The 23,987-nt window shown below is 36.7% G+C and overlaps 2 protein-coding genes across 2 annotated transcripts in view; both read right to left on the bottom strand.

Annotated features, from left to right (window-relative positions):
* The window catches only part of LOC144437553 (ras-responsive element-binding protein 1-like), a 31,119-nt gene extending 17,078 nt beyond the window's left edge, over positions 1-14,041 (bottom strand). The window contains exon 1 of the mRNA XM_078126511.1: positions 13,994-14,041. Coding sequence (XP_077982637.1) covers positions 13,994-14,036 — 43 coding nt within the window. The 5' untranslated portion in view covers positions 14,037-14,041. The remainder of the gene's footprint in view (positions 1-13,993) is intronic.
* Positions 14,042-20,946: 6,905 nt separating this feature from the next.
* Positions 20,947-21,948, bottom strand: LOC144437886 (heparan sulfate glucosamine 3-O-sulfotransferase 1-like). The gene has a single exon (XM_078126917.1). It carries the CDS (start codon positions 21,946-21,948, stop codon positions 20,947-20,949), a length of 1,002 nt encoding a protein of 333 aa, XP_077983043.1.
* Positions 21,949-23,987: the final 2,039 nt, after the last annotated feature.

The following is a 23,987-nucleotide window of genomic DNA, read 5'->3' as shown; positions in this document are numbered from 1 at the left end:
GTATAAATGATAATTAAGTTATTTCATTCTTATGTCACTCGGTATCATTTGTATCATCAGTTTTTGTTAAGGTGGTAAGTAGATAAAATCATCCTGAGTTCCCCCAGTCATTTTATACCATGGTTCCTCACCAGTATTTATTTTTAGGTGAAATCTGTCAGAGTTCCTTAGTCATTTTACCTGCGGTTGCCATCAGAGTTTTTGTTAAGGTGGTAAGTTGGTAAAATCTAGCTGAGTTCCCTAATCATTTATTTAACCTGATAACCCTATCAGCATTTTTGTTAAGGTGGTATGTAGGCAAAACCAACCTAAATTCCCCTGTCATTTTACTTGGGTTCCCTATCATGATATCATTGTTTTTGTTAAGGGCTATAACTAAGGTATTAAAGTCTACCCAAATTCCCAAGTAATTTTACCTGAGTTCACTACCAGTGTTAACGAGGGTTTCCTATTTGTTTTTGTTATGGATGGTAAAGAGGTAAAATCTACCCGAGTTCACCATTCATTTTACCAAAGTTCCCTACCAATATTTTTGTCATGGTGGTATTTTTCAAGTAGGTAATTTGTAAAACTGTATCTGAGGTTCTAAGAATTTACTGATAACACTGTGTACTACTACCAACATATTTGGAACAGTCAAAACTACCAACCTAATGACATAGTATCAAGGAGAATGTACAACACTGCCCACTGATGTGTGTGTGTGTGTGTGTGTGTGTGTGTGTTTGTGTGTGTATGTGTCTGTGTATGTGTCTGTGTGTGTGTGTGTGTGTGTGTGTGTGTGTGTGTGTGTGTTGGGGGGGGGGGGCTACAACAACAAATACCATAATTCAAGCCATTAACAATAGGGCTACATTACCTACAATCTGATATTCCATTTAGAGGAACGATGAACTCCAAATATATGAAAATCACCAGGATATATGAAATAGGAACTTTGTCAACTATATTCAAAATTCTTTGTAGCATCAACCATGTCACATGACTTGGACATGAAATAAATTATTACATACTTCGAAGTCTCCTGGAAGGAGGCCAATTTCATAAACACCATCTTATTATCTCAGATGTCAAAAATGATGGTTTCATTTTCTCTTTTCATTTTAATATAACCATGTGAGTGACGTGTGATTAGGCATCATTATGATATAATCAGTAGTCAGTGACCATGACCTGTAAATCTGTTAACTGAATCTGGAGGTCAGCGTAAGAATAACACATACATACCTACCTACAGGGCATTCAGCCAAACACTCCAATATGAAGTACTGGCCAAAGTACAAACTATCTGTCACCTTGGCAACTGTAATATAACTTTCAAACTTAGAAATGATAACTATTGATATATTGACATAAAAAACTAGTCTTTCAACACACACACATATTTGGCAATTTTGGGAACTATAAATTCATCTCTGTTAAGGGTGTGATTTGTTGCATTGCTCTGAATAGCTAATGTTGCAAAATTAGCGATTCTATTTAAAGGCCTATTTCGGAGCAGGATAACTCTACATATAAAATTTGAAAAACAGATTGTTTGATAAATTACTAGAGCTACAAAAAAAGTTACGATAATATTAATATGATGATTGGGATTGAAACATAGCCCTTTAAGAATTTCACTTTGTAAGATCGTACATTTCATCTATATAGCATCTGTTTCATATATCACGCCGTCATTACAGCTGATCAACTTGGGTGGATAAATGGCGAACACCTGTTAGTCCAAATAATACATCTACATCAAGTTGGTAATATATTAAACGTACCAAACTTGGCACAACTGGAACCATGGATCTACATTACTATTACATTTTACCAACCAACTTTACACTTACAGGTTGACCAAACTACATCAGATACTCACCACACAAACAAGATGAAACACAGAAACCCTAACTCACATGACTTGGGTGGAATTCCAACATCTAACTTATTTGAATAGCATCAGTTCAATAGGACATTTAAACCTTATGTAAACAGAGTAACAAGTCTATAGTGTATGCAAAGTGGTACCGCTCATACAGCCCCTATACTATCCTGCACACCAACCTGACCAACCCTCTAGTTCATTTCCTCGACTTTCATTTCCTTTGTGATTGACATATTTGTTTCACATCAATTTCTCAGTTAGATTTATGCCGAGAACGACGTCAGCTCTGATTCAGTATCTCATCATCTCTTCATCACTATTAAACTATTACCACCAAAGATGGACTATAACACTCTGTGATATACCAACATGCAAATAGGGTCAAAGACTCACCAATTCTTGAGTTCCAAAACCCACACATAAATCTACTAATAAAATAGAAATACTATCAAAACTTAACCCAATTTACCTGTCTGTGCTTTTCAACTGTTGTTCAAACATCGGTGTGAAAGGTGGATTTTTTCACTCCATTCAATAATAGATGATGCATCTATTCTATACACAGCATCTCTCTGTAACTTCCAGCCCTATTATCATTCTCATTTGACCTGGTGCCTAGTAACTATAGAAAATTCCTAGACATACCATGTTAGTAGCCGTCCTAGGGGTGAGCAGCTTTAACTTTATGGAGGGACTCGTTCATATAATGGTGGCGAACTAATTATACTGTGTACACACCACTCTGACATCCCTAACAATGGTATATTGTACATAACTACCTATACGAGATGACATGTCCGACCCAACATAAAAATTATGAGTTTCCTTGAAGGGCAGTCAATGCTTTGTCCTCCCCAACTGAACAATTACCCACATTGACAGCACATAGGTCTGCTATGGAGCAACCAATTCATGCAAAACCATTGAGTGTATAGAAATGAAAAGAAACAGCCCAGAGTGGCGACACACCTACTACATACTGACCACTACTAACACCACTGCCTGGACATCAATAGTCACGTAGCTAAAAAAGACAGGGGGAAAAATATATCAACCCTATCAATCACAGACAAATGCTGAATTTCTTGATGTTTTCACTTTTCACCTTTCTTGAATGCTTTGGAGACAGCGCCTCATATGAATACAGAATATTTGTGCATCCTGTTTGTACTTGTAGCCTGTTGTTACTACACAGGTGCATTATCAGCTCACAGGATAAAATACATCACCTTCTAAAAATACACCAAATACAGTGGTGTTGTAATGTTAGACAGTCTGCATGGACGCAGGAAACAATACCTGACTTATGAAACCTCATCAATGATTATTGATTTGATTGCCATGGTGACCAGTGATAATGGAGCTTAGCATGTATTGTTATGTAAATGAGCAAGTGCCTACACCCCAATCTGCACATAGGCCACTTTATGTATGGAGGATGTAGTCTGCTAGAAAAGCGCTCTACATCAGTTTTATATATGTTATAACATGAAACTGACCTATCTAACAATTTACATATAAAGACTTGAATTTCTATTATGTTAACAAACCCTTTTTTTTCTGTGCATAAAGTTTGAGGTGATTTCTATTCATAGTAGGTACTTGGTACATAAAAGAAAACTGACTGGTTTATAACACAATGTATAAGACTACGTCAGGGAACACAGGTCTTTTTTCTCTATTGTTGACTTTAGATAAATTCATCATCACTGTGAACTTTGGAATGACTATACCTACCCACCGGCAAACTATTCACCCCACGCAAACTTCTTGTTGTCTGTAAAAAAAAAACTTTTCCTTCATTCTCATTTACACTTTCCCCGATCTCATTTTCAGATTTAATGAAATTTGGATCACGTTAGAAAGCTTTTGTGCTGCACTGACAGTGCCGCCATCTCACCTTTTTAACCTGGTTTGTACATAAATCATACTACAAAGTGAACAAACAGTGACCGACTCCTCTGGTCTTAGTTGATACTCATAACTATGTCACAACTCATACACCATCACATGACACACCAGGCTTAGAAATTCAGTGCAACGACTTGTTATAAAACTTAGAAATATAACTCCATCTTTGGATTGTGTCTCTTTTCTCTTTATATCTAAGGGCAGTGCAGTGTGTATGTATTGTTCAGTTCTGCCTGCCAGTGAATGACTTGGTTTCTGTAGACCTTCATTGTTGTCTGGTAGATTTCATAGCGCTGCTTAGCAACCCTGGTCATTACGGAGACATTTCTCACACTGAAGGCTAACAATGGAATCTGTCTCAACATGCCCTGTTTCAATAAAAGATGCAGTGATACAACAAAACACACATCTCTTCACTCTCTCAATCTAGCTTTACAATTTTACAATCCACCACTTCATCTCTGGCCCGTATCAATAAAAAAAATACTTCTCCCTAAACATACCTAATCCTAGGTATGTATTCTGATGTGATAAAATTACTGTGTACTCAAAAAAACACAAAATGCCACAGTTTATAAATGTATTGTTCTGTGTGTGATGGAATTTCAGGTGAATTATTGACAGAAGAAATCCGGTTATGGGGTGTAAACTCACATTAAAATCAAGCAAATTTTCTATAGCAGGCTACTCATTGCAAGACAACTAATTTTCATCTCTCGTTCCCACAGTGAACAAATTTGTCAGAATGTTTAATTTTTAGTGTAAATCTCTCATTATATAACATTTTGGAATACATAACACCATTACTATTATTCTGTATGTAATATCAGTATATATTTACTAGCGAACTTAACCATGATGATAAACATACAAAAATATGAAAAGTAATCCAACAATATCCATGTCAAAGTTACAATGAGACCAGCTGAGTTAAAGTTTCTATTTTGGCACACTGATAGCAATTCAAAAGGTAATTATCAGTCTCTGTTTACACCCACAACACTCATGACACTAGAAATGTCAGAAAATAGACACAGGTAAAGAACAAGTGTTATAAATATTTGACAAACTTATGGAGACAAATGATTTGATTTCGACTTTTAAATAGTTGACATGTCTGTATTAGGTGATAGAATCCATGTTAGACGTCATCCATTGACAGCATATAGCAAGCTAGTGAATGTGATCTTTTCAATGCCATAAATTGGTAGATTCTCCCAGAATTCCCTATATGTCTTTTCGGATTCTACAAATGTATACACTCTCCCAGAGTTTCTTTACTCATTTTTTTAGTGTTGCAAATCGATAAACTCTCTCTGTCTGAGTTCCCTGTATGTTTTTTTGAAGTTCGATAAATTGGTAAATTTTCCCTGAGTTCCCTCCATTTTTTTTTTTTTTTGGTGCTACAAATTAATAAACTCACCCAGAGTTCCAAACACATTTTTGTTAAAGTGCCACAAAATGACAAACTCGCTCAGAGTTCCCTACATGTTTTTTGAAAGTTCTATAAATTGGTAAATTCTACGTTATAATACGCTTTTGAAAGTTCAATAAATTGGTAAATTCTCCCTGTGTTAATACACTTTTTAAAGTTCTATAAATTGGTAAATTCACCCTGTGTTAATACACTTTTTTTAAGTGCTATAAATTGGTAAATTTTCAATGAGTTTCTTACATACTTCATGAAGATACTGACAAAATTTAAATTCACAATAATGTTAAAATGTATGTACATGACAATAACATCAATTGATTGTAAAAGATCCGTCCCACCCCCCTATCAAGGTTCATGAACTTTAGATAAATAACTATGGTGTGTGTATATATGGAGTTTCATTATCACAACGTTCACAATGTCCAATTTTAAACTAATTTTTCCATCAAAACTACTGCTTGTCCAGAGGCTATCCGTGGCTTTGAATGTTTTTTTCCAGTGTAGATAAAGACTCAAAGCCACACACAGCCTCTAGACTAATGGTGTCACTGCGCTTAAACAGTGACGGTTTGAAATGAGATTATCTCAAATACTTTTTTCTAAATTTATATTTTCATTCCTGTACTTTTTATTTGTTTTATTCAATTCCAAGATACTTTTCACAACATTTCACATATTTTGTTTTCAAGCAATGTGACTAAGACCACTCTGTCAACAGTGAAATGTAAGCTAATACTCTCTACACTGAGAAAACATCTAAAACATTTTCAATAAAGATAATATCCTATCAAGATATTATTTTTCATAACTGATTTTTGATTAATCAAAGAACAGACCATCACATAGATACTCTCATTTCCTGTTGCCATGTCAACCTGTTTCATAGAGCACTTTTTCACACCAAATGAACAATTCAACATATCTGTGTTGGCATGCCAGTCACTTCCTTGAATTAATTAATTTGTATAGATAACAGAGACAACAGAACAGGATATACAGACTACTAGTATGTGTTCAAACTTGACCTGCAATAATAGCTTCTCTCAAATAAAACCTTTTTGTTTCAGAAAATAAAACAGCAAATGAATAACAATGTGGATAACATCGAATTAAAGTTTAGCATATCCCAAAAGTGTTCATTTTGATGGTAAATTTCTATCTTAAAAGTCAAAACTGACAAAGACAGACAAGTTTCATCCTTGTCAAATACTTTTCCTTTCAGCATTATGAAAAATATCTCAACAAAAACTATAGCGCTTCAAAATTTGGCACCTATCCTTCAAATAATCACCCTAACAACTGCTACCCAATGACACACAATGTGTGTCTTTTATCAGTGTATCCATACACACAAGCAAACTCAAGATATTAAATCCTTCCCTACAGTAATAACGTGAATGCCCCAAATTTTACGATTTACATCTATCAACTTTACACGTAATAAACTTGGACCATATACCGAATTACTTCTCAGGACAAAAGAGATTGAACTTCACTTTTTTTTTCCTTCCTGTTTTATCCCTGAGATGGTGGTACTATATAGAGGACAGTCAGTAATGTTACATTTGGTCTATACCTATTGTTATGCATAGGGTGTCGTGTGTAACAATGGCCGACAGAATGGTGTATTGTGTATCAGTAATCAAATACTATGTTGAAAGGACAGTCACCATTTTACATCACCACTACTTCTCCCCCATCAGCAAACACCCACCACTCTGACCTCTACAACGTCAGTAAATCTCAAAATCCCAATACTACCAACTTCAGATAAAATGAAAATAGTGTGTCTATTGTGATTTTTCGACAACTATCTCTAACTCTCTTCATAACTAAGTGAACTTGTCACACTTTTTTTTTCAATATTACAATCTATGGAGAACTTTGAGTTCATCATGCATCGCTTGGATTCCATTGAAAACTTTAGGTTTGTACAGATACTCTGTTCGTGAGGACAGTCACATTGGCACAGTGCCAACATACAACAGTCATTCTCCTCACTACTTTGGGCTTTTTAGTGCAAGCCATCCAAAAAAAAATCCACAAAATTACAAAATTTCTAAACAGAAATTGTTATCTTACAGTGACAAGTATTAGGTCACTGTGAATTCTATGAAAACAAATTGAAGTGTTCCACTAATATATGGGTACACATAGTGCCAGTATTTCATCACATATATATTAAATGGTGACAGCACTGACGTCCTGCCAACACGAGTATGCCGACAATTTCACATAACAGACATCAGTCATACACCAGTTCTGCCTAGTCTACATCTTTACGCCTCCATACTTCAACTCAGACCTTAAATCTCAAGTAGGTTTTTTTAGATGAAGGAAGGAAAAGTCTGAAATCTCTTCGCCTAATTAGCATTTTATTTAAAGAGAGTTTGACGACATCACTCAGGTGTGACAGCCTCTCACATGACATGGAGGAACACAATAGCCGAACTACAACAATAATCATACAAAAAAAAAGTAGTCTGGAACAAACAGGACATATATTATATTACTCATCTGGTTTCAGAATTCATTCTATCTTATGGAGAAAAAATGTCATTTGCCAGACAACTCAATTTTGAAATAGAGCTATTGTAAACTGGTCATTTCATCTCCCATCTTGAAACTAGTGATGGTGGTGGTGGTGGTGGTGGTGGTGGTGGGGAAGCCAACTCAATAAAGGATTATTTGAACATGACAAGCATTTTTCAGTTGACTGTCATTTTTTTTACAATGTGTTTGGCAGATTAATACCTGTATCTATTTGGGTAAAATTTATACCTCTAGGTAGTTGAAAGAGAAGACCTTGAAACACCGCTATGACAAACCACCCTTCAATGAACCCTCTGAAGGTCTGCCTGTAATTGTACAACTTCACTGGCCTTCACCTAAACAGTTCATTTCACTCTACGACATGAATATCATATTTTTGTAAATACACAAAAAAATTTGTGTTTACTTACTTCTCTATATCAATCTTTGAAGAGAATTGAGAGGAGATGACCTTTCGACAACTGAACAACTGAACAACGGTAAAAAAAGACAAACAAATATTAACAATTCTTATCATGGATGATGAGCGAAGGAAGGGGAGTGAATTAGCATATTACTGATGAATACTTCTACAGTATACAGCTATCGATATTCCAATTCTACCAGAGAAGATAAAATGATGACAAAAAAGAGCTAGAAGTAAACTGAAAGTCATCTGAACTATGAGACATGTTTAGAGTATTAATTCAACCTGAAGGTCATTCACACCTTGTCCTGCCAACTATCAGACAAGAACAATTACAGTAGGCTGCTGCCAAAGTATCAACAAAAACTATCACTGGAGATCTTTGAAAAGGTTTGAGACGCAGTCCCTCTATCAGGTAGAGAACCTGTGGCTGATTCCTCCTCTCTGTTACAATGTTAGATCATCGCCTTCCCTTCTCCTAAAGCAAATACAATGGAAGCCATTTAAATTGAAACTTGTCTGGCTTCACAAAAAATATACTAACAATCCTAAATCTTATTGTCTGGTTTGACAAATATCTTACCAGATATTGCAAAAACTTATCTGGCACGACGAACATTGTATTGGTATAATTTAATCCATTGACATCTCCTGATAAAAGTTGTTACAATGTATATGATTTGGCAACAATCTGTTGTCAATAATAGCATGACTTTTGTTGAGCCAGACGATATTTTGTTTCAAGTCAATTGACTTCCAATCTATAATAACTTTATGACTTATACAGTGATCCTCTCCTGTGTATTACATTAAGTGTCTGTACCTAACACAAACTTACAAATTATTACCTAAATTTTTTGACTGGAACTGTCAGTCTTCATCAACAGTTTGACCCTTTGTTGATAAAGACTGAAGTTGCAGTCAAAAATTAAACAATTTTCATGTTTGTGTTTGGAACAGGAGTTTCATGTAATACACTGGAATACAAACACAGATGGGTTTTCATTTGAAAATTATCCCTCCTCTCGAACATTTTCTATTGAAAATTATCCCCCTCTTGAAAGTCATATTTATGCCTATTATATAAACATTATTCATAATTAATCAATATAGATTATAATAAGTTAATCACATGGTGTCTAAAGACACATGGACACTGGAAACTCTGTTATGATTCACCAACCTTGTCATCTCATCATCCCATGGCCTACAGGAAATGCAGTACACTGACAATTATCATATGTTGTCTGTGTCTAGTATCATCAAACAATATGGAGTCAGATTATCACAGATTATCACCGAATTCAGATGGATGTTTTTCTGTAATACTGTCAGTGTGTGTATTTTGACTCTAAACTAAATTCACACTCATTTAGCAACAACAACGTCAATAATGCGAGAACGAATGTTTATGGACTCTGGGTGGTACTTAGTAATGATGTCAGCGAAATTTTGGATTCCCTTCCTAGAAATAGTTTGACTCTGTGAGTAGAAATATTCATTACAAAATGACAAAAATATCTATTTATATATTTATTGTGCCAAAATTGGAATCACTTTCTCCAGTCAGTTTTTTGGGTAACTACAAGTGAGAGATAGATTTTGTTACATTGTAATTAGGTGAGAATAAATACATCAACTCAAACAAAGTGATGTGGTAGTGCAGTCAAAGTAATTTATTCACAAAATAGAATAGCACCAAGGTGTGAAAAATTGTCTATCAGGCCAACATTTTTGAGTGGCAAAATAAACACGCTCACAGCAAGTGTTGCAACTGAGTTAACCCTTTCATTCCTAGAGACGACATTGGAATAAATAGAAACTTGATTGTAAGAACATTTTCTAAAATTTAAGAATATTACTTCATTGGGAAGTAATATTTCTTGAATTCTGATCTAAAATAAAGTTGATCTTTTTCCAAAAATTACAGAGAAACAAGAATTTTTGTTCAAAAATTTTGGCGGGAAAGTTTCTAGTCCTGAAAGGGTTAAAAGTATCAAATCATTCTGATTATCTTCTACTGTTTTCTATTATTACAGTCAGTTGTCTTTTCAATCGGGCACCAGTGTTCTGCTAAGACTTTTGCAGTCAAATTTCATGTTTTGCGCAACCTTATGTCCAACAATCAAGAATAAAACAGAAAATATCTACAAATATAGTATCATTAATGAGTAGATGAAATGTTTTCATAGAGTTTCTATTCAGCATCCAAGAGCAGGTAAAAAGTGTTGCCTCCATATTGCAAATAAACGTATGATTTTGCTTGTGAACCACACCATCCCCTGCAAGTGCGGCCGCCACGAGACCCTTTCCATTTTTATCCTTCTCCTTAAGTTGCTCAGTCTCAAAAAAACTTAGAGGGAACACTGATGGGCACCTAATTGTCAAAATTGTAAAATTCTTTATTCTCTTTCTGAGGATGTTGATCCGAAAATTATTGTTAGGTTTATACCTGATGATAGACAAGCACCAGTCCCTTAGGAGGTTTTTTCCATATTCTTTAAATGATTTGAGTGTGTTATTCACGTTTAGTTTTTTACAGAAAATGGTGTCAACTTTTTTTTATATTTTCTCCAGTTAATATAAGTAGTCTTGTATGGCTTACAGAATAACATCCGATGTAGTGTACACTTTGCGATTTCTTTTTTGGCTGTCACATTTACTGTCGCTTGTTCTTTTATGAATGCTCGTTAAATACATATGACACAATACTATACGTTTTCCTGAGCCATACGAGAGCGCTGAGTGAATTCACTAAACCAATGAAAACGTGTAATATGCCAAAACAAACGGGTACAGTACTTCAGAGCACTCTTCGAAAAGCGCACGGGCACAGAGCACAGACAACAATGTTATTGTTATTGTTTGGCTGGTTCTCTTTCTTTCAATTTCAAATGCTGCATGTTATATTGTAAGACGGATTCTGGTTGGCTACTCGTAAGTACAAGATTGGGTTCGGGATAAACTACGGTATTGCGTCAGATGTGCACTCACAAATGAACCAACGACAGTAAACGTAACTGCCAAAAAGAGAAATCGCAAACTGTACACTATATCGGATTTTAATCAGATTGCCACCTTCAACTGACTTCAGGTTCAAGTCTGATCATAGTTGTGTTGTCGGGTTTTTTGTTGTTTTTTTAATAATATTCAACTGAAATATGAAAAAAGCCTGGAGAATTGAAAAATTCAAATAAAATACGAAAAAAGCTGGAGAATTGAGCAAATCTAAAACCATAGTATTTTCAGCGTGTTAAAACTCCAGTTGAATCTAGGACATACTCAGATACTTCAATCTTGGCTATAGAGCTCCACACATACTGATTTGACAGTCAGGCCAGATAGCCAAGTCTCTGGGCTTAGATCTTGGACTGAAAGTGAGCACAAACAAATAAACACAGCAGTTAAAAGTGACAGAACTATGCATGTAGTTTTTTAGTTTTATGACTACAACATACACCATGTATTTTTCTACACCAGAGTTTCATAAAATGCTACCTGATATGGGAAATGTCCAGACGTGCATCACAGATACACTTATCTTTTGTATAATACCTGTTTGACGGTTGGTTACCATAGCAACACTCCAGGTGAATAAAGGAATAATAGCATTCAGGTCAAAGAGCATGATCACCAAATGCAAACTAATATTGGGATGGGTTCTTGTATGGAAATGAAAGGACAACAATTTAGAAGTAGGGTGAAAAACTTTGATGCACTGTTTAAAGAGATAGAAGGGTATAGTTTCTAGGCAAAATATTATCCAGGTTTCTTACTTCATGCATAGCAGAATACCTGACTAGCATCTGTACTGAGAACTGCACAATAGCACCACAATGGGACATGCAAGGGTAGAAGGAGCTATAAATAGTTTTGTCAAGTCAGTCAGTAAGATAAGTTAGTCCGGCCATGGGATGGAGACGACCTCTACAAAACACTGAAACTCAGCTCACCGCCCATATCATAATACAATACCTACAAATCAAGCTGAGGCCATAATACAGAAAAGTATCAGATTCTAAGATTTGAAAGGATACTGTGCACAAAGTTTGCAAAGAGAGTGAAAAGCTTGGAGGTGGACATTTGGAGTTATACACACACACACCTAGCACATAGCATAGGGAGTGTGAACACTTTGCAACACCTTTTCAATCAACTCATTTGCATACAAATGATAAGCAAAGGGACTAATTCTGCCAACTCCTCCATAAGCTCTTATCAAAGCTCCACTGTTTGAACAACATATTTTTACATCATTTGGATAAGATTTGTCTCACAGGTCATCCCAAACACCTTCAAGAGATTGCTAACTTTTGAGACTGAAAATGACCTTGGCCGTATGTAGTCCTTTCATATACAACCTGTCATAGCGACCGGTGCTACAGAGTACAAATCAATATGGGCGGACATTCTAACATACTTTGTCTGGGTGTTTTATAGACGTAATAGGCCTTGGCACAATGATAGAGCACTGGCTAAGTTCTATGGCCAATTGACAGACAAAACTTAATCTCTCTCCATTTCATCTCTGTACAAGGGTGCCCAAATTTAATACAAGTCACTGCACTGAACTTATTAAAGACAGTATCAAATGTAAATTCACTCTAGATAGTGGGCATCACTTGAAACTTTTCTGTTACTATGGCAACAGTCTCTAATTCCTTCGCCTATTTAACAACAGAGACTATAATTTTTGACTGATCTGCATGAAAGGGAGACAGGTATTTTAGTGGAGAAGGAGTGGTCAATTTTTTTATGTATGCCATGCCCAGAGTTTAGAGTTGTGACTGTTTATAGTGACAGCAGTCATATCAGCTTAATTAACATACTGCTTATTTAGTTTCCACACCCCATCAGCTTTTAGGAGGATTTGAACAAGAAACGTGATGAAGCTTGCCCTTTGCCCATCTCATTTGCATCTGAGTGATGGATCAATAAAAAAAAACTTCAAGATCAGACTTGCATCCTTCAAATGCCACACAATGTACAATCACTTGACAGAATCCTGGCTTAGTTAAAATTGGTTTGATTTGTAAAACACTTTATGAATATTCTATAGAAAGTCGCCTGCTATCAAATCATCGCCTATCATTAGATTCGGCAAGGTAAAAACATTCCACCACACGGTCTGCTATGCGTCGGCCATTTTGTTTGCCTAGGGTCTTAGAGAGCAAAGAACTGACATTCCGAACGACACCATTTCGTGAGGACATCTTTTACACGACTCCATCACTTCCGCATCAACATGCACCTAAAAGTTGTTCGTTGTTTCATTTTATCTCCGGAATGACAGGGCCAAATTACAAAACTTTGCGACGTGTAACAATTTCTTGAAACTGTGAAAACGGACACTTTAGGTCAAGATGCGCTCCCTAATTGTTAAATATAATTTATTCACACCCTACAACACTTCACGTAGGTCTTCAGAAAAAAATCATCGCCGGACGTTGTCAAGGATGAGAGAAAAGGAGGAGTCACTTTCATTCACCACTGAAAAGTTCTAACAACTCTCTCACATATCCACTAAAGTTTATTTCGTGACAACCTGAAACACGCGAAAAACGAAATACCCACTGCCCGAAAGGTGAGCTGAAATGATGAACGGCCGTGGTACACCGCCCCGCATCCCAACAAAAGGGCTCTCTCACAGAGCAAAATACAAAAGGATAAATTCGTACACTTCGTGAGCCTCTCGCTCCGAACTCATTCCAACTTTCAGCTTCCGGCTTCTCGTGGCGACTCAACATCACTCAAACTACCAATACATCTCACTTTTAAACATATAAAGTACATCAGAGAGGTTTAAGAAACTCACCTGCAACACGGTTCGGGTTGGCCTGTTTACGCCGCGACATCATGAACACTGATACGTTCTAAACAAATCAACATCTCGTCATGCATAAAATATTAGCCGGTAAAATGGCGGTGTCACTCAAACAACGCATGCTCATAAGAGTGGTATTCCCAGAATCCAGCGGGCCGCCCATAACTTTTTCATAAAGTTTTCTTGAGTTATTCATGTATATTGTTATTTTTTTAAATACACGATTTCAACATTCTTAACTTTACAATCGCAGTCTACTTCTCGCTAAATTTTGCTATATTTTCACTGCCACTTGAGGAGCGCCAAGGCATGTGTTTTGCCAATACACTCCAGTCGTGTATTTCCATGATTTTCTACGTCATCAGCAAATTCAAAGAAAGCAACGAGGAAGCATTATATGCGATATTATTTATCAATTGGCTGTTCAATAACCAGTTTTGTATTCTGTATTACTCACTTCAAATTACTATACATTACATACTAGTATCTGCCATCGATGATATATGCGACTGCTATTTAACATGATAAAGAAATGTCGAATACATTGGACTTTAAAATTGTTTTTCTTTGGCTCAGCTAAAAGGCTAATTATTACATATATGATGTCAAAGCAGGGTTTATCCATAGACAGTGGTGGGGGAAAACTGTCTATGGTTTATATAGGCATTCTTGTAATAGTGTTCACAACAGAATAAAATTGTCAAAATGAAACAACGGCTTTAGAAATACAAGGTGTGAATGGACCTTTATACCTTTTATAAATAATGTCTTTAGATCAACATTCAGTGACTCGGAGTTTATAACATTAGCATACACATAGGCAGTGCCTATAGATATTGGTAATCACCGCAATATCAGAAGTGATGGAGGTAAGGATGTTTCACGCCGTGCGTGGCGAACTGTGTCACAACGAAATACCCGATAGAGGAAACCAGACTCCCCTTATACCTCCATGGATACAGGCAAGGTTAATCAACCATAATTAATGACGTCACCTTTATCTCATGACCTTCTGAATGGTTTGGGATGTAATTTTGAAGGAGATATTCAAACCAAAAAAACATGACCTTCTCATTGAAAAAACCTAGACAACTACGGGGGAAATTGAATAATCACGAGGTACAGTAAAGTCAGGTTGGACCACGGAATCAGTGTGTAGCACAGTCGGCGTCGTTTGTAAGTTAATATTCTATCCACAGATGGTCATAATGTACTAAGGTTTTCGCAAATATTCAAAACATACCGTCACCGGTGTACGTTTACGGTTGACGATTTTTTCATATTCGTAAATACCTAATAACGCTGTTATTTTTGTATTATGACTGTTTGAATAGAATTATATCTCACAAGCGACTGTGCTTTGGCGGTATCATAGTCATGTGACACCCATCTAATCGGTGAGTTGGTGGTTGTGGTCGTCATAAGTAGTCGTATGCCAGTGTTATGCGGGCGTTTAGTTACCCACTTCTGTGGAAATGCAGTCCGCTTAGTTTTTATGGTTCACACCCTTTGTTTGACCGTGTTCATGACGTGACGCGACAGTTGTATGCTGACGGACAAATATACAACAGTATTTACCGTAAATGGAAAAAAAATGTCTGATATCATCATCTGACTGGGCCGGCCATAGAGACATTGAATGTTTGCTACATTTACTGCTACTACCATAGACATGTACAAATACTTTAAGTTACTATGGAAACGCAATTTTGAGATATTTTGAGTATTTCTAAACACTCGAAAACACGACTAATAGATTATTTGTATAGTTTTAGTCTATAATTGCTCTCAGGTGAGTAATATTTCAGGAAAAAATATAAATGTAATTAAAATAAAAACACTTGACACCAAAACAATTTTTTGACAATCTTTCAATAGATACCACTACACAGTTTCTATTTATCCATACATCGTCGTAAACCACTGTCCATATATAGTCGTCAACTACTGTCCTCTTTACGGTAATAGAATAAGTCGTAATACATTGATCATGCAGTGGGCTCACAGTAGGTAGATATTAAGCCCACGATGTGCAATTACATCATTCTCCAAACCATGACGTAATAATTTATGTAAGTGTGTAGAATTAAGACAACATTTGTGTTTTCTGACATGTTTTCAGACCAGCAAAATAAAAATTTTCCTGACGTTTCATGAGTAACCTGTCTAAAGAACTACACCCTGACAAGACTGAAAGTTAAGATGTAAGCTTATATATATTTATAGTTTTCGTCTAAAAATCACTGTGTCAGGGAGAAACGGAACAAATTTACTCAAAGAAAATACAAGACACCAAATGGATTACCAACAATTACTATACGACTTTTCCATGATGGTATATACCAATACCCAGTATGATGTATTCATCCATGGTGTATGTTGTAATACCTTGATATACCACGTCGACAAATAATGTCCACTATAGTGGTCAGAGACTTGACACAGGGTGACTACCATTATCCTCGTATTCATTATTTTCTCCTCTTCTGATTTTTTACCACCAATGTCTTAATTCTTAAATTAGGAAAATGTTGAGGTCGGGATCGTCACTGCTACCACTTTCTGCACCACCACTCTCCGGCTCCACGTCACCACTTTCTGCACCTCCACTCTCGATTGTCTACGTCACCAATTTCTGCAATACCACTTTCTGCACCACCACTCTCCATGTCACCACTTTCTACACCTCCACTTTCGATCTTTGCATCATCATTTCCTACGTTCCGACTTTCTGCACGACCACTTTCTCCACCATTATTGTCTACGTTACCAATTTCTGCAATACCACTTTCTGCACCTCTACTCTGTACGTCATCTCTTTCTGCACCTCCACTTTCGATCTTTGCATCATCATTTTCTACGTTCCGACTTTCTGCACGACCACTAGTACTTTCTCCACCACTATTGTCTACGTAACCAATTTCTGCAATACCAATTTCTGTACCACCACTCTCTACATCCGAGTCATAGCCTCCCGTGATTACAAACAGTGCAGTACCAACCTCCATAGCATCTCCGACTTCGAAAACAGCAACTTCCACGTCTCCATCATCATCTGCAACAGACTTTTGTTGTTTTCCGACGTAGACGCTGGAACCACTATCGAGTTTAATTCTCTCCAAAACGTCTGGATCCACACTTTTATACATTGGTTTGCCATAAACGGAAAACGCCGGGAATGTAGAGAAAAGCATAAAACTATTAAACAAACAGAGACACAGCATCGTTGAAATGTTCCCCTGTGAGAGCAAGCACTAGTGTCCGTGTACAACGTGTCTGGGTGTTGAGAACAGAAAGGACTCACTTTATAGATTTGTTTTAATTGCTGCAAGTACCAATGGACCATGAAATAAATAATTTCCTAATCATATTTTACGACAAAATTAGGCTAATTACATTTTATTCATTATGAAATAAAATTTAGATATTCAATTAAAATATTTGCACCTAGGCAATTTTTCAAGTACTGTTGATTAGAGCATGTTGTATATCAGACCACATAAAAATTAACTTCAAATGGTTACGTAGGTTATAGCACAGTTTATATGGCTGTGCTGGAATTCGTCGTTATCAATGTCCCCAGTTCGTTGTATATACACCCAGCCTTCCCCCTTCTACACTTTCCCACTAATATCAATCCAAGCAATCTTTTCTGTGTTTGCAACTTGTTTCTTGTTTCCTCTTCTTTTTCTATAACAATTGGTATTAATACATCTGTGTTAACATACGGCGTGTTATACCACCCCACCCTACCATCCAGATACCATTTCACTTTGATTCGAGAAACCAGGGTAGGGTTGGACAACATGTAAACGATGTGTCTTTATAGTCTTGTGTGCATTTTAGGCTGGAAGGTACGTCGTGTTCGTCAGTCCTATCAGAACAGTGTAACACAAATCTTACAGACTATATAGAGACCGATGATTACTCACACGCGCACGCACGCACGCACACACACACACACACACACACACACACACACACACACACACACATACATACATACATACATACATACATACATACATACATACATACATACATACATACACACACAGACAGACAGACAGACAGACACAGACATACACACATACACATATACACATACTACACACATAGACACACACACACACATATACACATACACATACACATACACACACATATACACATACGTATACACATACACATACACATACACATACACATACACATACACATACACATATTTTAGTTATTATTGTCCCTAATATGGCAGACGTAGTATATTCCCCTGCCTTTCCTCCTATTGAAATATTCAAGTGACATACATTGATACATTGATACATTGCTCACGACTGTACATAGCCTCAAGATGTCTCAAGATGTCCAAAGATGTATGGCTTTTTAAGCTATTAGTTTTCACACAGCAAACACGGCAAATACCTGTAACAAACTACTTTGTCACATTGCAAGACAGTGAAAATGAATATATATGACGAGCCATATTCTAATATTCATAGCGTTGAATCTAAACAAATCAAAAACTATGTTTAGGTATTTTAAGCCAAATTATGCTATGTTAAAAATCTGTATGTTTTAATATTAATAATATGTCAATAATCATAATATTAATTCTGAAAATACTATAGCAAAGGTGAAAAACATTAAAAAGACATTGTCAGCTATAATAACAGGGTTATTAACAAAAACGGACGTCGTAGCCTTCAAGTCAAGTACATCTAATTAACATTCAATCGAAAATAAGGCCATACTTATTAATTCGTTGATGTTTTCATTGGATGATATAAGTGTTTTCATTACAATGGTGGAGTACATTTCAAGTGTCATAATTATGACGTCACTACCTACAGTCTTAGAGTGACCATGGAGGGAGGTATCTCCCCTTATACCTCCATGGAGTAACGATAACAGTCATTTATGTGAGTTTTCATCCAGTTTTCATTTGTGTTTATGTAGTATAAATTTTGCGTCGATGGATTTTATACACCGTCAGATAACATTATACACCATGTACCTAACAAGAAACATGTCTTGTTTGTGAGATGCGTGGTATGATGTTCAATCCTACGGTACGGTATATGGTACACATACTAGTCAAACCTGTCATTGATGCAGAATCTCAGATATGTTCATACAACCACAGACAAGTAACACACATTAAAGGCCTCTATTGACACATAAAATCAGTGATATAATTTATAATACAAAATTGATCCTCAGTTTACAAGTGTGATTGACGATAATATTTCGAGACTCAAATATGACCACAAAATCATTTATATTATCGATAACAGAAACTAAATTGTTGTACTTTCCTTTTAAATTCATATTCATATTCATATTCGCGTTAGTATTCATTTATTGACCAATTCTTCAAAGAGAGAGAACATACTCATTAAAACAGCAGAACAAATTAACAGAAACATATGTTTCATGTTCATCGTATATCAGCTGTCGAGTGTATTTTTTCTGCTTTCTGTCACTTCGGTTGTGTAGCACCTCTCCATTCCGCTCACAAACTAAACTCCACCGTACCCTAACCCTACACCCACCCAAAAGTAAACATTTGATGATGTCATGAAATTAGTAGACTGAAAATGTCGAATGTTACCATGGTTACAGCTAGATGATTACCTGTAGTTAGTTCTCTTAGGTAAACTTCAGTAACTTGTATATACATTGTGATGCACCGGTAAGCAGATTTGAAATCTAGATGTCCAAATATGTTTGAAAATGACAGACAGACAGACAGACAGACAGACAGACAGACAGACAGACAGACAGACAGACAGACAGACAGACAGACAGACAGACAGACAGACAGACAGACAGACAGACAGACAGACAGACAGACAGACAGACAGACAGACAGACAGACAGACAGACAGACAGACAAAATCGCGATGTAAGCTTATTCCTATTTTTGACCATACAGTCAATCCTATGTCGAAGGCAGTTTGGGTAATATAAAAAAAAAATTTCGAGCAAACAAAAAACATATATGCATTCTTTCTCGAACATGGCAATACTAAATATTAACAAGTCAATATTATAAGAACTAACATTAGATTTTCTGTTCCGAACACTTCAGGTCCCATGTAAAGTTCTGTTGATAGTAATTACGAAGCATACGGTTGTACGGTAGATAAAAATCACACAATTTTTGCCAAACGTCATCCTCAATATGAGGATGTGTTCGTCCCTTACTAATTGGTAGGCAATAGTTTCCGGGAAAATTAACACAATAGACTCGTCGCTTCTGATTGAAAGATTGAAAGACAATTCTTCAAAGAGAGAGAACATACTCATTAAAACAGCAGAACAAATTAACAGAAACATATGTTTCATGTTCATCGTATATCAGCTGTCGAGTGTATTTTTTCTGCTTTCTGTCACTTCGGTTGTGTAGCACCTCTCCATTCCGCTCACAAACTAAACTCCACCGTACCCTAACCCTACACCCACCCAAAAGTAAACATTTGATGATGTCATGAAATTAGTAGACTGAAAATGTCGAATGTTACCATGGTTACAGCTAGATGATTACCTGTAGTTAGTTCTCTTAGGTAAACTTCAGTAACTTGTATATACATTGTGATGCACCGGTAAGCAGATTTGAAATCTAGATGTCCAAATATGTTTGAAAATGACAGACAGACAGACAGACAGACAGACAGACAGACAGACAGACAGACAGACAGACAGACAGACAGACAGACAGACAGACAGACAGACAGACAGACAGACAGACAGACAGACAGACAGACAGACAAAATCGCGATGTAAGCTTATTCCTATTTTTGACCATACAGTCAATCCTATGTCGAAGGCAGTTTGGGTAATATAAAAAAAAAATTTCGAGCAAACAAAAAACATATATGCATTCTTTCTCGAACATGGCAATACTAAATATTAACAAGTCAATATTATAAGAACTAACATTAGATTTTCTGTTCCGAACACTTCAGGTCCCATGTAAAGTTCTGTTGATAGTAATTACGAAGCATACGGTTGTACGGTAGATAAAAATCACACAATTTTTGCCAAACGTCATCCTCAATATGAGGATGTGTTCGTCCCTTACTAATTGGTAGGCAATAGTTTCCGGGAAAATTAACACAATAGACTCGTCGCTTCTGATTGAAAGTAAAGTGTTCTTTTCTAAAATACTTCCGTAAATTAAGAAAGTTTTCCACTTTGTGAAGTTCGCTGAATGGTTCAGTAAGGAGCTTAGTCCCGTCAAGTAAGAATATCTCGTTCTTCCCAAAAATATCGTACCACGGTATAAGATATTTAACGTAAATACCTACATCGACAATTTCTTGAAGATCTCTAATTTTCCCTGCGACGCCAATAACCTCAGATTCGAATGACTGTCTTGGTTGTTTACCCGCTGTTGTTTTTTGCCATTGGTATTCCAAGTAATCCGATACTGCTCGTCTTACAGGATCACAAAGAACAAATATGATTTTCACCCGAGGGAGTTCACCGCGAATTCTTTCCGGAACATTGTTACCAAAAGTAAAGTATTGTGGTGTTTTTTCGACGACTAGTTTCCGTTGTGTTGTGTATGGCATCTGTTCTTTATACCAAGTCACATTTCTTTCCGTTACAGAATGATCGAAGTAATGTACTTCCCCTTGTGCCGGACCGGTGACGTCAGGATGGAGAGTCAGAAATCTTAGCAAGGCACCTGTTCCGCATTTTTTGACCCCACCTATAATGACGTCGGGCACACGTTTCTTACATCCACGGCGTTCCAACTCATTTTCGTCCAACAACTGTTTTGCTTTAGTTGAAAAATAAGGATATTTGGGTTTGTAACAGAAATTATCAAATTTTGCTTCGATGTATTTCTGTATATTATAACTTGCTTCCCACATATCGTACCTTCTGTCACCCGACTCGGTTGTCGTTCCATACCGCTGAGTGTCGGCATCCATCGATGAACTATCCGTTTTGGGATCAGTAGTTGAATGTGCACATTGCCTTCCATCATGGCAGCATTTTACTATTAAATAAACTGAAACTAATACTCCAAAAACAATACAAACGAGATGGTTTTTCAAAACAATAACTCTGAAAACCCTCATTCTAAATGTAAAACTGTGCACACAAGACGTCGCTGAATTGCAAAATATTTCACAACGTTTCCAATCGTCACTACTAACTGGGATATGATATGATATGGAAATAAGAGGCAGTTTTTTTAAAAAACGAAAATGATGCTCCTATCGAACTGAAAACCGAGGATAAACCAACGTATGCAATCCATGTGTATGCAAATATCCGTAAACGTTATGTCGGAACAGCTGATTTACACATGGTGACTATATACATGTCAGCTGTCGAAACAGTTGTCATGGGAACGACTTCACAAACCCGAATATTGCATTTTGTCGTTTTGAAATTGTGTGAATACAGTTGCAGAAAGAATATCGTTGATGTAAATGTGAGAAGTCTTTCTTTGTGTTGCTATGGTAATGCGAAAAATAGGATACGAAAACAGGCAATTGACATGAACGATAAGAATAATGTCGACCGTCAGCAGGAAACTGTGTGACTGTAGCCTAGGTACAATCGCCTGTCAGTTATATTGCCTCAGATGACCACAGTGATTCGTGCATTATGCTGCCTCACTTAACCCATGATGGATTTATCGTGTATTCGTGCCACATCAAAGGTTTCTACGTTGTTTCCATGGAAATATCTGTACATGTATCTGTTTGGTTACCATAGATACGCCTTCTATTTATATTCAGCGGAGATGTTCTTCAACCTCTGTCATAATCTAATAGTCGATCACAGTATTCGTCAGTATGTCAGTTGTTTTCTTTCACACGTGTAGTTAGTATTACATTTAAGTCTTTTATACAGTTTTCTTGTTAAATAACTCCTCCCCCACCCACCCCGTCACTATATCTCATTCCTATTCTGTCTTCCTCTCTGTTGTCTCTCTTTCTCTATAACTGTTTCCTCAATGTACGTTTGTCTGTCTCCCGGCCTGTCTGTGCCTCTGACGCACTCTATCCCCATCTCTATCTCTGTTTCTCCTGTCCCTCTTGTCCCTCTTTTGTCTCTATATCTCTCCCTTCCCACTCCCCTCCCTCCTGCCGCTCCCTTCCTTCTCTCCTTTCTTTTTCTTTCTTTCTTTGTGCCTGCCTGCCTGCCAGCTTGCCTCTCTCTCTCCCTCTCCCTCTCCCCCCCCTCTCTCTCTCTCTCTCTCTCTCTCTCTCTCTCTCTCTCTCTCTCTCTCTCTCTCTCTCTCTCTCTCTCTCTCTCTCTCTCTCTCTCTCTCTCGTTTACTCCCCATCTCTCATTTATATATTTGTTTATGGAATAGATATTGCTTTTATTTGTTACAATATAAAATTTTACAGTAAAACTCGAGTAACTGTTATGTTGTGATCACGAAAAGACCTACCTTCGGTCGGATGTTCCAAAATCACAAATCATCGTAGCACAAATACACTCATTACTAGGCTGACGCCCTCTGTGGTACCATTTCTTTCGTAATGTCGTGCATGATGCCAATATATCAATGACATGACTACGGTTGAATGTGATTGGATTAAACACATTAACGAATGTGATTGGTTTCATACAGGTCACTGCTTTAAAGAATTATAGCAAGCAGCGTATTCTTTGTAATTCTGTGACACGTTATAAAGATTGCTCCCAGCTTGAAATTGTTCACTTTATAAATAAATTTCAATTGCCAAATTCGGATCAGTATTTGAAAAAAATGTTTGGAAACAGTTGACTAGCATCCAGAGCATTGAGAGAGAGTTGGGTTGAATGATCCGATATAATCCTTATAGCTCCACAGGTAAGAATACACTAATGCGACAGTTTGGGATTGAAAATCTGGCCTTTACATATGATCATTCTGCTCGTGTTTGCTTTGTTACTTATTTAGTTCTATTTATTGAAACTTATTTGTCAACAAACCCACAGGGGCATGTATTATTGCTTAGATTTC

This window comes from Glandiceps talaboti, chromosome 7, assembly GCF_964340395.1.
Source record: "Glandiceps talaboti chromosome 7, keGlaTala1.1, whole genome shotgun sequence".
Classification (NCBI taxonomy): domain Eukaryota; kingdom Metazoa; phylum Hemichordata; class Enteropneusta; family Spengelidae; genus Glandiceps; species Glandiceps talaboti.
This window is presented reverse-complemented; position numbering and strand designations above follow the sequence as displayed.